Raw genomic sequence first — 17,071 nt, 5'->3', positions numbered from 1 at the left:
GAATTCAGAGGCAGATTTATCTGACTCTAAAGCCTAATCCCTTACGTTGTGAAAATACTACCTTGGGGCGGGGGAGGGGGGGCGGCCATGAACCCTATCCTTGTCCTGGCCAAACTCCTCTGTGTCAGCGGTGTGCTCTGGGCCATCTCAGTCCACCTTCGACATGACTACTCATCAATACGCCACTACCGTACAAGGCTTCACAACAACGAACACAAAGAGTAGCGCTTGACCCTTTATCACAAGTGCAGAAAGCCAAACCCCATCTCAGCGAACAGCATCCCCATCTAATCATGCCATCAGTACTGTAAGCTTCAGAAGCCAAAAATGACTGTTCCCTCCCCCTCACCACCCTGCAGCATAGCGTCTAGTCATTTGCACCTCCTTCAATAAGCCTCTTCAATATCCTCAATACTTCCCTAATGCGTCCACTTCTCACCATCACCGTTGCCACTCCCCGTCTTTCACCTGGCTCTCTCTACAGACATCTCCTAGGTCATGTTTCGGCTTCTTCTCTTGTTTTTCTTTATTCTCAACCATACAACCAGTTTTCTTTATAAAAATCCAATCACGGCATTCCACTGCTTAAATATCCTTCCCTGGGTCCCCAACCTCCCGCCATACTCCATGCTTCAGTCTAATAGTGATTGGCCTGGAGTTCTTGGAATATTCTCAGCCCTGCCTGTGGCAGGATGTCCTGGAATACACTGGCATCCCCCTGGACCAGTCTTCCCTCCATGCCTCGTTCCCTGTAATGGTCAGCTCGTCCGGGGGTTTTTGGGACTCGCTCCTGTCCCACCTCCTCCAGGAAACCTGGGTTAGGTGCCTGTCTGAGGTGGTCTCGTGCCCAGCTCATCCTTCACCCCACTGTATGGGAGTTCTTACTTACGTGACTCTACCCCCAGACCATGACCTCCCTGAAGCCCAGGACTCACTCTGATTGTACAAAATGCCTGACACGAAAAAATGCACGTTGAAAGAATGAATGAACGGACAAGAGCCTGTTACATCATAGATGTCAGAATCCACTCAGTTTCCTCAAGTCCCAGCTCTTGATCTTGAGAAAGCTGTCTAATCTCCGTCAACCCCAGATTCTCTGTCCGTAAACTGGAGATCATAAAACCTGCATTGTCAAGTTGTTGTGAGATTTAAACTAAATCATATGGTATGTGGAACGTCTTCAGCACCGTGCCTGGTACATAACAAGTACCCAAATGTTGGTTGTTGCTATTATTATTACAAAGACCTTCGACACTTGACAGAAAACATTCATGTTCTTGAAAGAGAACAGATACTCCCAGTCCACCACGATGACTCGGCTGCCCCAGGCCTCCTCAGCATCCATGGTTTACAGTCATCATGCACTATTTGGCATTCTCGAATATACTCCTTTGAAGGGTTCTGGCCCTTCCATACTGTCTTCAAGATGCCTAATACTTGGACAAATGCTTTTAGGTAAAATGATATCAAATTTGCCCCACATCTTACTGCCCACTGGAGCCTTAAACTATGGACATTCACATAGCACCTCCTAATGATGCAAATGCCATACGAAGAGGCCAGCATAACCCTGGGAAGAACACACACAGAGAAACAGCAACGGGGGGCAATTGACAGGTGGTGATCCCAAAATAGAAATCAGGTCTTAAAGAGGTCAGAAGCAAGCTGAGGTCTCAGAAAGAGAGTGTCCTTTGTCACACGAGATTCAGAAAGGTGAATGATCAGACCAGTGGTTAAAAAACATTGTAGCATAACCCCTCTGTGGAATATTGTGCAGCCATTAAAAATAGGTAGGGGCCAACTAATAAAATGGTAAATAAGAACACATAAGAGATCGTGTTGTATAAAAAAGATAGACATAGGATTTTTGATTACAGAATGTAAAACTTGCTTAAAAGAAAATTTAAGGGAGTAGACCGAAATGTTAATGGTTATGACACAGTGATGAGTTTATTTTTTTTAACTGATTCCACACACCTTTTGCGGTGTTGTCACATTCCCTTAAAATGTAAAAAAAAAAAAAAAAAAAAAAATCTGCCTGTCGTTCTCGCAGATGGCTCCTAGAAGAGCTGAGATAGTGCAGAAGACACGCCCTAGACTGAAGGGGGCACCAGAAGCCAGGAGGCTGACTCAGCAGCCTTTGAGCGTGGGCGAACCTGGGCCTGGAGCGCCCGGCCGGTCATTTCTTCACCGGCCACCGCCCCCCGGGGTCTCACTGAGTGCCCGCTAGCAGGCCGCCCGCGGTGGGCCCAGCCGCCACCCAGCCCCCGACTGTGTTGTCCCCAAGCGATCCTCTCGGCGAAGTTTGTTCTGGAGGGGAGGGAAGCGCCGCGAGCGGCTGCAAACCCCGCGACCTCGCCCTCCCCGGGCCCTGCGCCCCGGTGCCCCGCGTACCTCTTGCAGGGGATCAGCGCCTTCCTCTCGTCCAGCACCCTCACGCGTTGGTTGAGCCCGTCGTAGGAGAGCAGGGCGCGGCTGTAGCGCCCGGTGCTCTGCCGGTACAGCACCTGGCGCCCCTCCCACTGCTGCGGCGCCTGGCACGGGCGCTGAGCCCCCGGGGAGCCCCCGGCCGCGGGCCCCGGCGCCGCCGCCCCCAGGCCGCAGAGGCCGCCCAGCGCCCAGACCCAGAGGCCGCCCAGCAGCCAGGCGCCCAGGGCCCACCGGGCCACGCGGAGGAGAGCGCGTCCCGGCATCGCCGTCCGCCGCGCCCGCCGCCCCCCCCCCGAGCCCCAGCCCGAGCCCGAGGGGGCGCTGAGCAGCCCGAGAGAAGCGCGGCGCGGAGCTCTCTCGCCGTGTGCCCGAGTGCGGTCTGGGCCAAGTTGCTGCGGGTCCCGGCGGCGGCCCCTACAGCTCTGGGGATGAGGACGCGCAAGGCCTGGGAGCCGGGCCCTGGGCCCTGTGGAAGCTCCGGTGAATCGTGCGGGAGCTATCTGTGCCTGGGCCGCTGCCCGCTGCAGCTTCTGTTTTCACTTGCTCTCTGCTGCCAACAGGAAATGCAGTGGCAGTGGTGCCACTAGCATCCTGACGGGCATCCGTGTTCTAAAGGGGGGCGGGGGGGAGCGATGAGAAGGGAAATGTTTCTCTGCTAACTTGAGTATTCAACGGGTAACCAACTCTGGGGGACGAACTCGAGGTCAAGGTCGGGAAAGCAGGGCCTCAGCACTTGCTGTGCCGCAGGTACCCTGTCCCTTTATCAAAATTGCCACCTGCTAATTCCAAATTAAAAATGGAAAAAAGGGTTCCTTCCTGAAGAAATGACGCCAGTCGTTTATCATGGCCGTTTGGCAGCCCCCCACTCCCTGTATAGAGCCTGGGGGACTAGAAAATAGGCCCTTGCTCTTGGGCTGAGGACTCAGGGACATGCCTGCAGGCCACATTTGCAGTGAGCCTGCTCCACTCACTCATCACTTGACGATACCACAAGCCTAGAGGTTTGCGTGTCTGGGAGTTTAGGATCATCAGGAAGAGAGTTAATTGGGTTGGTGTAATGTTAGGATCTATAGTATGGAATCAAGAAAAAAGAAAGCAACTGTTTAAAAACAAAAAACAAAGCCTTGCTTTCCAAGTTTATAGAGTCTTTTCGCTAGATCTGCCTTTCAGGGTTGAAGAAGCATGAGGCAGGTGAAAGTGGGAGAGAGCGTTCCTGTATGAGAGACAGATGTGGCGACAAGAGGAAATGAGTGTGATGTTTGGGCTCAAGTATGAAGCAGAGGGTAGTCCGGAGCCAGATCACTCAAGGCCTTGAAAACCATTTTAAGGGTTAGTTATTAATACCGGGGTTGTTGGCGCCATCCATAAATGTAGAGCTAGGGAGCGCATCATCAGGGATATGCCTTAGGAAGCTCCCCCAGGTCAGTGTGGAGAATGGCAGGGCAAGGCAGAGGGCAGAGAGAAGAAGGAAGATACTGTTGCAATCCAGACAAGAGCTAGTGTCCGAGCTACGGCCATGGTTGTAGAAGTGCAGAGGGTGGAAGGGTTGGGAACAAGAGAGAAGGATTTAGACTCAGAGGAAGAGGTTTCTGGTTTGGACCACTGGGAGTTCAGCCCTGAGTGAGAGCAGATAAATTCAGTTTAGGGTTGGCTGATTTTGAGATGACTGTGGGATATACAGGTGGAAATTCCCAGGGGACAGTTGGATAAACACTTCCAGAGACCAGCAGGCCTAGAGGTCTGGATGCGGAAGCCATTGACATCTAGGTGGTCCCTGAAGCCAGAGAGGAGAGTAGAACAGTGGTTTTCCACCCAGGGCAACTTTGTCCCCCAGGGGGCAGTTGGCAATATCTAGAGACCTTGTTGATTATCACAGTGGGGTAGGGGGTAAGCTGCCCCTGGCATCTAGTGAGAGGAGACCAGAGATACTACTAAACTTCCCACAATGTGCAGGACAGCCCCCAGCACCACCACCACTCACCCAGTAAAGAATTATCCAGCCCCACCGTCAACAGTGCCGAGGTTGAGCCAACCTGGAGCAGCAGGGAGTGTAGAGAGTGAGAAGGCGGCTGAGGATGGAGCCCTAGAGAACCCCAGACATTGAAAGGATGGGCAGAGAAACAGGCCCTGGAGGAGACTGAAAAGGAGCTACCAGAGAGAAGCCACTGACCAGGGGATCTTCCCCATTTACGTGAACTTTTGGCAAATCAATGTCAAGTATGAGGTAATGGATTGAGTGCCAAAGCCGGGCAAGAAGATGGAGGCTGGTTGACAGACTCTCCGGATGCATCCCTCAACACTGCCACCCTCTCCTAGAAACGCTAAGGCCAGACTACCAGCAGACCTAACGGGATAAGCAAAGAGCTTTATGGAGAAGGGTTCTTAACTTCTCCTCTCCCTTTCTTAAAGGACATGCCATCTGCGAACATCAGGGAAGCACCTGAAATGTCGCGATTTGGTACTTGCATAGCTAAACTAATGCAGCAGGTTCAAACTGGCTGCAGAAGTTTGAGTCCTCCCCAGGTTTTCCCTCCTCATCTAACTCCAGGAAAAGGACACGGAGTCCAGCTCTTTCTCAAAACTGTATCTTCTTCCCTGGTAGGAACTTGGGCTGAAAATCTTTTTCACTAAGCCAGGCATTTATACCTATTGGAGTTTACTGCTGAAAATGGCTTGAGATCTCATCTGGGCTATCCCCCTCGCTTGATGTTTCACTAGCCTGCGCTGGCATTTTTGAAGCTTGAGATCTGTTCTACAGAAAACTGGAATACCTCTCTAGATTGGCCTGCCTGTATTTGGTCACCCCGGCCTTCCCACAAAATAGAATTGGACTCCTTGGGTGAATCCTGAAATGTATTTATCTCATTTACCCTTTCAACCTACTGTGTTTGATTCATGTTCCTGGGGGAAAAAAAAATAAGATCATGCATTTAAAGCACTACCCCGAGCTCATTGTACATGCTCAGTAAATGTCAGTTGTGCTTTTCCTTTCTTGGGCTATTTTAATCCCCAGTCCTGATCAGGGTCAAAACTAAACTAACTTTGTGGATCTAAGCTTTAGAGACAAAAAAATCTGTCTGCCTCAAGTTCAGATTTCCAATTAAACCATGTTTTTAAAGATTAACATTCAGATAACATGTTTTCATATTCTAATGCCCTAAGAAAATATCATATACCAGAAATCTTACTGCCTGAAGATTGATGTACACTTGGAACAATAAAGCCTCCCTTTTCTGTGGATAGCTGAGCCAGCAGTGGATTCTACCTCTTTCTAATAAAAATAAAAGAGAAAACAAAACATACATCATTGTTCTCCATGGTACACAGCTTCTTTCTTCATTTAAGTAACAGTTTCCAAGCAAATCAAAAATCAAGATGTTAGACTGCTGGGTTGGAAATCACTTGGCATGAAGGAGGGAAAAAAAATCTTTCAAATTGTGGTATCCAAAGTCTTCTTTGTTTTCTGCTTTCATTCACGTTGGAGAGAAGAATAGGGAGTCAGGAGAAGGAAAAGGGGATGTTGGTGGATGGAAGACATTCTCAAACTGGAAGATGCTATTGCACCTTCTGGCAGTTCTGTTTCTGGAGCAGGTACAGATCAGAGGCCATTCTGGAAAAACTTGAGCCCAAAGTAACGTCTACTAGCCACAACAATAACAACAAAAACAAATTCCATACAACTCGTGGCTGGGACGGGGTGGTTTGTTTATATAATGTGTCCTTTCCTTTCCAACTGCACTCTCCCCCCCCACACAATAGTCTCACCGCTCAGCAATTCTCATGCCCCCTACTGGAGAAAGCAGGTATGTTTCAGAGTTAAAGAGCAGCGAAGTTCCCATTTCCCTCCAACTCTACAGTTGGGGAACCCATAAGGCAGAGGGCGCAAAGTTCAGCTTTGACTCGAAAGGCGGTCCCTCCCTTTCTTGAAATCCTCTCTTGCACCTTCTTGGATCCGGTGTCCAAAACGACTGCCAGAGGCTCTTTTTCTTGGTCTGGAGAAAAAGGACTGGCTAGACTAAAAAGGACGGACTTTGGGGGAATGCAGGATTCCAGCCCTGGGCTGCGGCCCGGAGGAGATGATGTCACCACTTCTGCAGGAGAGGGCCGAGGGTGGGGCGGCCGAGGGGGAGCCCGCGCCGCGCCTGCAGCTGCCAAGGGAGCGTTCTCGAGCCCACGTCAGGGGAGGTGGCGGGATAAATAGGTCCCGCAATGGCCGGGGCTGGCTGCGCTCGGAGCTGCCGGGCCGGGGACTGGAGCTACCAGGGCGGGTTCACGCCCCGGAGGCTGAGGGCTGGTGCTGCTGTGCTGCGCGCGCCGGACGGCGGATACTCCCAGGCGGCCCCCGCGGCCCAGCGTTGCTGCCCACGGGAGTTTGGGACGAGCACATCCCCTGTGCCCTAAAGGACTTCCTCCTTCGGGAAGGGAGAGAGAAAGACTAGGGGGACGGGGAGAGAAGGGCCCATTCTGCCTGTCGGGGTGGCGGCGCGGGAGAGCAGTGCCATGCTCCTCTCCATCCTGACCGCGCTCTGCCTGTGGCTGCGCCTGGCGCTGGGCGTGCGCGGCGCGCCGTGCGAGGCGGTGCGCATCCCCATGTGCAGGCACATGCCCTGGAACATCACGCGGATGCCCAACCACCTGCACCACAGCACGCAGGAGAACGCCATCCTGGCCATCGAGCAGTACGAGGAGCTGGTGGACGTGAACTGCAGCGCCGTGCTGCGCTTCTTCCTCTGCGCCATGTACGCGCCCATCTGCACCCTGGAGTTCCTGCACGACCCCATCAAGCCGTGCAAGTCGGTGTGCCAGCGCGCGCGTGACGACTGCGAGCCCCTCATGAAGATGTACAACCACAGCTGGCCCGAGAGCCTGGCCTGCGACGAGCTGCCCGTCTACGACCGGGGCGTGTGCATCTCGCCCGAGGCCATCGTCACTGACCTCCCGGAGGGTGAGGCCCGGGGAAGGACCGAGGGGGGTGAGGAGGCACCCTGGGCTGTCGCTGCCACGTGAGAACCCGACGGCCACACCTACAGCTGCCAGCGGGTGGTCGAGCAGCCCCGCATTCCACTTAGGAGAGCTGGAGGAGGTGGGAAGGGCTGTGACTTGACTTTGGGAAAAGTCTGCTTTCTCTACTGGAGTTTTGGCAGCTAAGGAGCACCATGTCCCGTAAGGAGGGGTGGGCGATTTTGCTTAGATAGGGGACCATTGGGGACATTTTCGTTTATAGTAATAAAATAAAATAGTAGCAGTAGTAAACAAGTATATAGGGTTTAAGGTGGATCTGAGCCAGCTTTAGGTACTTCACGTGTATCATTTAATTATTAAAATATTCCCACCAGGATTCTTCATTTAATGTTAGCTCTTGAAAGCTCTTCTGAAAAAACGGTACTAGTTCTCACTCCCCACCAGGAGTGCAGTTTGTAAATTTAGTTGCCCTGGAAAACTGTGACGTCTGTTTCTTAGTCTTTGACCCAGAGCCAACCTCTGTGGCATCTTAGTCAACTCGAGCTCAACCACCACTTCCTTCTTTTCTCTTTGGTCTTTTTTCCTGCTTTTCTAGGAAGAAGGAGCAGGTTTAAATCCACTTCTTGAAATAAAACCTAAGTATATTTTTGCCTCCTTTTATGCCTGACCCAGGTTGCTGCACATTTAAAGAAACTATGGTGTTGCTTTAGTGTAGTTTCTGAAGTTATATCTCAGAGCATTGCCCAAAACGTGGAGGAGAAGAAGTAAAGTGAAGAGGAAAAATCGAAACTCCTCTCTAATTCAGAGTTTTAGAAAAAACATATTCATTGCTTAAATTATAGAAATGATACAGGGCTATGCTTGTTTGGGGTACCTATGGACTGTTTCTGCAAAATGTGAGGTGGGGATTTGGAAATATTTGGGTTATTCTGATTAGTGTAAACTGTCAACTTGAAAAATCAACATTTTAAAATAGATTTGGGATGGAATGATGTAATTTATCCAGGTTGACTGTATGTATCAGCCAGTTTAAATGGATGTGCCTTCACATCAATTTGTTCTGGATAAGCAGTCCCAGCCAAAAGTCTTCTTTCCTAAGCCCAGAGAGTCTATATGAAAGAAGTAGTTGACAATCACGTACAATTTTTACCATTCAGGATTTGTGTGTGTGTGTGTGTGTGTGTGTGTGCGCGCTGCTGTGTTAGTGTCTGCAGATGATTCCTTATTCCAGCTGGGTGAACAGACCAAATCACTGACCACACCCATGTGGCCCTGTGTGTGTTTCAGATGTTAAGTGGATAGACATCACTCCAGACATGATGGTACAGGAAAGGCCTCTTGACATTGACTGTAAACGCCTAAGCCCTGGTGAGTTCTTTATCCTCAAGCCTCCCTCTCTTTCTTCTCCCCAGAGCGATTTCTGAATCTTTTTTTCAATTTTTAGTCTCTCTTTTGTCTTCTTTAGACCGGTGCAAGTGCAAAAAGGTGAAGCCGACCCTGGCGACGTATCTGAGCAAAAACTACAGTTACGGTAAATCATCTGCTGAAACCATTGGGTTGGGGACTTGGCACATGACAAAGCCAGGTCTGCTAGTCATGAAGTGAAGAAAAGGGATTTTTCTCGTTAATCATGTGGGTTCTAGGTGGCACAATAACAACTGTAAAAACGTCTTGCTTTTCTGGGTAAACCAAGTAAAAACCAAGTAAATTACCCGGGTGAGAAGAGTGGTGTGGATCAGTGTGACTCCTGATCCCACTTCCTGGTGAGAAGTGCTGTCAGCCGGGATAGCACCTCACTTTCCTCAAGATCTCACTGCTGCAGGAAGGATGGGTGAGAATCCATGGATTTGACCTGAGGCCCAGAGACCCAGTAATTAAGATCTGCACGTGTATCTTTTACCTATAAATAGCTACAAATATTAAACACCTTAAAGAAATTGTGGGAATACGTTAATCACAAGATCCTATGGCTGTTAAGTATTGGCATAGCTTAAATGCCCTCTTCTCTTATTTGAAAGACCCAGACAGCACTTTCTTCAGAGAATAAGTCAATCATACTACTTTGAATGTTTTCAGCAAATTTAATTCTGCTATCATCATTTGAAAGTAAATTTAATTAAAAATGTGTTCCTTTAAAATATCTTTTTGGGCTATTTTCTGGGGTTTTTTTTTTTTTTTGCATTTCTTAAATTATTTCTATTGAAATAACAGAAACTGGGGAAAACTGTTCATTTTATTTGCTAACTTAGCTTTCCATATTTCAAACTGAAATTTTATATCATAAGAACCTTTATATTATACAACCCACATAAAAGCAGGAAGATCATGGCACTATAAAAGTCTGAAAAAATAACCTCTTATTTAGGTTGTCGGATTTTAGAATCACACATAGCCGAAGTGCATAATTCAACCAAAAAAAAAAGTACACTATCTTTTCTAGTAGCTTTTTGTTGTTGTTATTTTAAACCTGTTCTATGTAGATATCATCTTAATCTGATCCACGAAGTCCCTCATCTGACACGATCCAGCCTTAGTTACTTAGTTGTCCTGTCTCAGTTTCACTGTCATGCTGTTCTCTGGGGCATCATTGCCTCAGAACCACTTTGATGATGAAACCATTTTCTATTTACATTCCTTAGCTCCTTCATAAACCAGCTTCCTAGGATGGAATCCAAGACAGAGCCACCCTCGGCTGATTACAACTCCACTAGAGGCAGTAATAGCAAGGGACCAAAAGAGTCAGAATTGAAAGCAGGATCAGAGACAGTGATATTACCAGCCATCTGTAATAACAGTTCTACCTCTACCCACCATGGACCCTGCTTGGGCAGTTTGGGAAATTAAAGGATTGAGAACAGTAGTCTTCAGAGACTCCTTCCGGTGCAAAAATGGTATGACTGTAATAACTTCCTCTGCAGCAGAGCGAGTTCAAGCAGCAGATGGCGTGATGGAACCATACAAACTTTCAGGTGGCTTCTGAATCTGAGAATATATGATTCTCACTTAAAATCATTACAAGACCAAGTAGAAGCAAGTATGGTTTCTATAAAATTTTATCCACATTCTATGTAACTAAATTTCCTCATATGTTTCTGGCCCCCCAAAAACCCCTAATCATAGAATTATAGAAATTTAGGGCTGAGAAGGATCCATGGGATTCTCTATTCAAACCCTCTCTGTGGCCCAATGTGGAGCAGTCACTGACCCAAAGACAGATCCCAGACTAAGCCTGCTTGTGAATTTACTTTTCCATCTTGCAGCATGATTCAGAACTTTTAAGACATTGTTGACAATATGCGAGGCCTTACATTTAGCACATGATTGTGTGGGCTTTTTTGCCTGCATTCGGGCAGCTTGGACATGACCATAATTACAGGAGTGATTCTTTCAGAGAGACTCAGGAGTTGGCAGGAATAAACCATCCATATTTTTCTCCGAAGCTTCAATAACACATATCGATTTTTCAATTGCAGTCATTCATGCCAAAATAAAAGCTGTGCAGAGGAGTGGCTGTAATGAAGTAACTACAGTGGTGGATGTGAAAGAGATCTTCAAGTCCTCATCACCCATCCCTCGAACTCAAGTCCCACTCATTACGAATTCTTCCTGCCAGTGTCCTCACATCCTGCCCCACCAAGACGTTCTCATCATGTGTTATGAGTGGCGCTCACGGTAGGCACAGAGGGGCAGAAAAAAATTACACACTGCCTAGGAAAAACATAAAATTCCACTTAATCATGGTTTAAAAAGAAAAAAAAAAAAACGGCGCTAGCTTTTTGAAAAATCAGTTTTAATAGATGCCTTGGTTAGGATATCGTATCTCCTAAATATCGATTAATTCTTCATAGAATTAAGGAAAAATGGAAATATGAGTATTTGAATGGACTCTTTAAAAATCAATTTCAGAATTCATTACCTGATTTCAAAAACTTATAGACAAATATATTACTTGGAGTAAAACCAATTCTTTTCAAATCAATCTTAGTGTGGCAAATACTGAATTTTTTTAAGGTCTCTTTAATAACTTACAAATCAAAGAAAAATGGCCATTTGAGACTATACTTCCACACATTTTCTTTACACTGAATTTACTACATTTGTTGGTTGGAGTGTTACATACACACACATGTACACACCCGTGCACACTCATACACATCTATTACACGCGTATCTCTAGCTGAAGGTGTGTCTCCCCACACATCTTTCCTTAGCATCTTTTTATTTATCCTTATAATATAAAAAGTCCTTACAATATAAAAATCAAACACTTCAGTGCAGGTTCCAGACTGAGTCCCATAACTTGCTGCAATCTATTTCTCCAGCAGAACTACTCATTTTTATATAAAAAGTCTTCCCTTTGATTCTCTGCCATTAATAATGCTCACCTGTTTCTTTTGGATACAGCTCAAGATTCTATTTCTCAAAAAAACAAAAACAAAAAAAAACCTTTTGAAACTGACTTCACTTGAATACTTTCTTGTTCTGGAGTCTATCAGTACTTAGTACCATCTTCAAAATTCCTTGCGTTCTTGATTTTAAAGCTGTTTTGCTGCTTATATCTTGTCTTTCTAAAGACATTGAGTGAATGAATGTTGAATGAATATTTCTGGGCTGGTCTCTTGTATGGCTTTTGCATCCGCTCCAGTACTAGAAGCAGTTCTGGGGGTGTACTGGGTCGCTGCACAGGTGAATGGGTTATACATGAGTTAAATAGTAGCCTTTGTGTCATTTTCCCTTTAATTTATAGACAGTGTAATTCTGATCAAAATCCTAGTTTTTAAAAAAAAATTTTATGGATGATGAGATATTTATGTCTTCACAAATAATGCTAATGATCATTTGGAAGAATAAACTGGTAGGGGCATGTAAAGGAGGTTCTGAATATAAGAGGGATGAGAGGAAATGTGCCTTATGAGACAAGCAAGACTAGTATAAAGCTAGTTCAAACCATGCGGAGCAACAGTAGATGTGTAGATAAATAAAGCAGAGGAAAAAGTCTTGCAACAGATTATAATTCATACAAGAACTTGTATCATGAAGGAAATATGGCAAATCAATAGAAATGAAACTCTTATTTACTAAATGTTGCAGACAGCTTTACTTGGAAAAATAGTATGCATTTTCACTTTGTCCTCTAAAATAAATTTCAAATGGGTTAAAGAGGTAAATACTTTAAAAACCTAATCAAAAAGGATAAAGTTCAGTAAATAAATGTGTGCTATCTGAAAAGCAAAGTGGTTTGTAAACATAAAAGTAATGTAAGAAATTACGAGGGAAAATGTCAATGCACATATTTGATGACACTATTGTGTACATAAAAATCAAAAATAAAAAGAGAAAGACAAAAAGTACTTGCAACAGGTATGACAAAAGAATAGTAATCTTACTCTATAAAAAGTTCATATAAATTAATATTTAAAACATTAAGGCTACAATATAGAAATACGCATACATCTGTAAATCTATACAAAGTTGCAGAAGAAGTACAAATAGTAAATAAGCATTAAAATATTTATCTCCTAATTCTGCAACCCAAATAAAAACAAGATTCCATTTTTACCTAGTCTTAGTGTTGGTGAATTAAATGAAAGTTCAGCCGTTTTGAAAATAATTTAGCACTATGCATTGAAAACCTTAAGAAAAAAATACATACTCTGACCCAGATTTCTACTTTTGGAAATCTACCTTAAGGATATAACTAGCCAGTGCACACTAGCGATATTCAATGCAATGCTAATAATAATAGCTAAGCAAAAGAAGAGGTTCGACAGTAGAGAAATAGTTAAATATATTATGGTTATCCATAGTTATAATTTATATGGTTATGAAAGTTATATTTTTTGAATTATTCAATTATATCAGAAAATGCATACAATGCTAAAAGGAAATATACAGTGTGATCTAAATATACAGTGTGATCTAAAAATACATATAGGTACAAGGAAGAATGAAATGAAATATCAATAAAATATAAACGGGGAATTATGGGGTTAACAGTTAGTGAAGAATTTTGTTTTTTACAATTTTTTGTATTTTTGAACTTCTTACTTTCATAATAAGTATTGCTTATTAAGATAAATTACTTTTTTTCAGGATGATGCTTCTTGAAAATTGTTTAGTTGAAAAATGGAGAGATCAACTTAGTAAAAGATCCATAGTAAGTATAATTAGCAATAATAGGAATATGGATTTGAATGCATGTAAAGAAATTCTATAGAATTTGGGAATTCTTCACATTCTTTCATCTCCAGGCTATCATAGGAGCCAACAATAGCAGCAGTATTTGTCTTTTGAATAGGCAGTTAAGAGAATAATTTTTCTCACTTGGAGTTTCTATCATAAATTTCTCTTTAGCTTCAAAGGTGATTTGGTTGCATTCAATACTGATCTACCGGTTATTTCCAGACTAAATTCGTTTTTTGATTGTTTCAGCAAACAGTCAAGTACTCTAACAGAATTAATATCCAGTGGGATTAATACAGACATACACATGTAGGGGTGTGAATACCTAGTTTTAAAAATCACCCTATCACTCTATAAAGCAGAATCTTTCCCTGTATTTAAAATAATTTTAAGACTTTTGTCAAAATAAATCATGTACACAAAGTAATACTTTTGTGGCCAAACCCATAATTTTAGTAGTAACATCATAGAAATATTGGCAACTCAGAGGAGTTAGAATAATTTTTTGCCCAGAGATGTGAAATCATTGCAGAACTAAATAAATCAGGTCATTGGTGTGGAATTTTTAAAGCATCCCTTCTCCTGAAAATATGTTTAGATATATGCAGGAGAATTTGTGTTTCCACGTTCACAAAAGATACTGCTGCTGCCTGTGTTCTCTTAGTTTGCAGGTATAAAAATTCCTGGGCAAGGGGAGAGTGTATATTAATACTGAGTTTTGGAGAAGGTAGTTTCAACACAGCCTCTCCTACTGAGTGCATTTCTGAATAACAGACCCAAACCCTGCTCTTGCATCTGAGCTAAACATTCATGAGCTGTTCAGGAGCACGCTTGGTCTTACTGGACAGAAAATTCTAGCAAGATTGTTTATCTGGTTCCCAAAACTGCAGTAGATTAGATGATTCAATCTAGAAGGCAAGGCTACCATAAAAACCTGACATTGTTGAGAGGAAAGAAAGCTTTCAAGAATCATAGCTGTTTGGGTCATTCACATTGACAGCAAATACTCCAATTTAAGAATATGAAAATATAGTCATGTAATAACAACATACAGTAATGAATTTATTATTTTAGAACAGACTAGAGTTGTGCCCTAGGAGGGGGGGGGACAGTGTTTTTCATTCATTTCACTGTATTTCCACTGCCTGGCCTATGGTCATGTTCAAATATTTTGCTAATTGAAATGTACTCCAACAAAGTAGGGACTTATGTGTTATAATGAAAAGTAATGTCTATTCAAGTGGACTCACTTTTTCATTTTTTTCTTACACGTTTTCATATTTAAAGAGTAAATCCTTTTCTATCACGGAGACTTGAATATCTAGAATGACTCATTTCTCATTGGCTCTGGGTAGCTAACACTTGAGTGGATTACTGGATGTGGGTGGAACTTCTACCTTCCTTTGGATGTAAGAGAGTTAGGTGAACCCATAAGTGTGATAAGAAACTCTGACTTTCTAGTGAAGCTGGAAAAATTTCTGCTTTTAGCCTTGGTAAAGCATTTTTAGAAGGCTTTGCTGTATAGGAAAGTTGCATTAGAGGGCCTATGGGAAAAATTGCATGAGCTAGGGCCTTGGGCTCTGTAGTCAGACTGGTGGATTTGAATTCCAGCTCTGACATTTGTCGGCTGTGTGACTTTCTGCGAATAACATCACTGTGCTTGTTTCCGGGTCACGACAGTGGTGTCCACCTAGAAGGGCTGTTGTTTCAACGAAACGATTGCTTGTCAGGATGTCACCATATACTCAGCACTTTCCAAAGCATCTGCTACAGGATACATGCTCACCATCGTAGGGTAGCGTAGCTATTATAATCTTGGATGTCTTGATGAATATATTACAGTGAAAATCTGCATTATTTTGGTTATTAGTTTAAGAGCATAAAGGAGTGAGATGTACTTGACAGTCATGTGTACACGTTGCCTCCCAGCAGTGGGAAGAGCGGCTGCAGGAACAGCAGAGGACAATCCAGGACAAGAAGCGTACAGCGGGGCGCACCAGTCGCAGCAACACCCCGAAACCCAAGGGGAAGCCGCCTGCTCCCAAGCCAGCCAGCCCCAAGAAGAACATTAAAGCTAGGAGTGCTCCAAAGAGAACAAACCCCAAACAAGTGTGAGCTAGCTGCTTTCCAAAACGGGGACTTCCTCTCAGGGTGAGGCCAGGCATTACCCAGGCAGCCTGTAGAAGGCCATACACCCCTTGCCTTAACAACTGCAGTCCTTCTCATAGACACATCTTGCAGCATTTTTCTTAATGATATGCTTCAATTTTTCTTTTTAAGTCACTACAAGCCATAGTGGTAGGTATGCGTTTTGGTATGGAAGGTATATGAAAGCTGGTCGAAAGAGCTTATTGAGTTGAGAATAAACCGTGTGCATACTCCGTGGGAGCTCCACGTAGGGAAAGATGCTTTTGTTCTTACGATTTGACCTAATATGTGCATTGTAAAATAAATGCCATATTACAAACAAAACACCCAATTTTTTTCAACGATATGTTTTATTTCAGTTGGTTGTTAGGATGTTAGTGATTTTTTAAAATGTGATTGAAAATGTGATGCTTCTAAGGAGGAAATCAAGAGGAATGAATGTCTAAAAGATCTTATGTGTTTACTGTTTGCAGAAGAATTTTTGTGATGAAAGGGGATTTTTGAACAATCTAGAAAAGTAGAATGTGGAAAATTGTAATGAGTTTGGTTTTTGGTTTTTTGTTTTTACAGAGAAGCCTTTCTGCTCTGTTTTTAGCTAGAAGCTCTAACAACGAAAACAATAGTATTGTTAAATAAATAAAAGGGAAAGGCAGACAGACAAAGTCTGGATCCTTGTTTACTAGTTACCATGCCATGGTGGAGATGCTCTGATTTTATATGCACAATGTTTATCAGTTCCCTTTAAGTAGCACCAGAAACAGTTTGTTTCTCCTCTTATGATTTAGGTACCAGTCAGTCAACCCCAAGCATCTTACACACGTGGGTGTGGTGCTCATCTCACTTCCCAGGACATCCCAGGTATCTTGATGCCCAGTCTCTCTGCTAATTGCCGGTGCTCCCAAGGGTGCCTTGGGTCTGAGGTGGGAGGGTCAGGATCCAAAGCCCCGGGTCCTCAGCCTGCTCTGGCACCCTTGCCACACACCAGCTCTGCACTTGGAAAAAGCAACTGTAATCACTTGTTCATCCAGCGTTCAAGAACGTAGAGGAACAATCTGAAAGGTTAAGAGTAAAATCTCCTTTAGATGTACCATTGTCCCTGCTTCTCAGAGAAGGGGTAAGTTACATGTGGCATTCACACACGATTTTTAAATTTCATCTCTGTAGCCATTAGGACACAGAAGTGAGGTGTGTGGGTAAGCCAGGGGAAAATGGAGAAATAGGGTTAATGAGGATGCTGGCAAGGGCACCCATCTCCTCCTGAAAGTGTAACTTCACCTGCATCGCTACCCCAGGGCAGCAGAGTTGAAGGAATCCAATAGATCCACCCACACAGGGGTATCAATAAAAT

General features: G+C 44.3%; 2 protein-coding genes across 4 annotated transcripts in view; one reads left to right on the top strand and one right to left on the bottom strand.

The window, feature by feature from the left end:
- The window catches only part of EPDR1 (ependymin related 1), a 32,391-nt gene extending 29,441 nt beyond the window's left edge, over window positions 1-2,950 (bottom strand). The window contains exon 1 of the mRNA XM_059934197.1: window positions 2,395-2,950. Within this exon, the coding sequence (XP_059790180.1) occupies window positions 2,395-2,693 (299 nt within the window). The 5' untranslated portion in view covers window positions 2,694-2,950. The remainder of the gene's footprint in view (window positions 1-2,394) is intronic.
- A 3,627-nt stretch (window positions 2,951-6,577) lies between these two features.
- Window positions 6,578-16,047, top strand: SFRP4 (secreted frizzled related protein 4). Of its 3 annotated transcripts, none has more exons than XM_059934193.1 (6): window positions 6,578-7,375; window positions 8,680-8,760; window positions 8,837-8,923; window positions 10,866-11,064; window positions 13,486-13,549; window positions 15,505-16,047. In XM_059934193.1, exons 1-6 carry the CDS (start codon window positions 6,931-6,933, stop codon window positions 15,688-15,690), a joined length of 1,062 nt encoding a protein of 353 aa, XP_059790176.1. In that variant the 5' UTR covers window positions 6,578-6,930; the 3' UTR covers window positions 15,691-16,047. The 3 variants fall into 3 exon arrangements, with proteins under 3 accessions (XP_059790176.1, XP_059790179.1, XP_059790178.1); XM_059934195.1 differs by having other exon boundaries at window positions 6,579-7,375; window positions 8,858-8,923; XM_059934196.1 differs by lacking the exon at window positions 8,837-8,923.
- Window positions 16,048-17,071: the final 1,024 nt, after the last annotated feature.

The sequence above is a fragment of the Balaenoptera ricei genome, chromosome 9 (genome assembly GCF_028023285.1).
Source record: "Balaenoptera ricei isolate mBalRic1 chromosome 9, mBalRic1.hap2, whole genome shotgun sequence".
In the NCBI taxonomy this organism is placed as follows: Eukaryota; Metazoa; Chordata; class Mammalia; order Artiodactyla; family Balaenopteridae; genus Balaenoptera; species Balaenoptera ricei.
The sequence above is the reverse complement of the archived record's forward strand: the minus strand, read 5'-3'. Positions and strand labels throughout refer to the sequence as shown.

Coding starts and splice junctions, on each gene's coding strand:
- SFRP4 (XM_059934193.1), top strand. CDS start 6,931: ATGCTCCTCTCCATCCTGACCGCGCTCTGCCTGTGGCTGCGCCTGGCG. Junction 8,924..10,865: donor GAGCAAAAACTACAGTTACG/GTAAATCATCTG, acceptor TTTCAATTGCAG/TCATTCATGCCAAAATAAAA. Junction 11,065..13,485: donor TGTTATGAGTGGCGCTCACG/GTAGGCACAGAG, acceptor ACTTTTTTTCAG/GATGATGCTTCTTGAAAATT.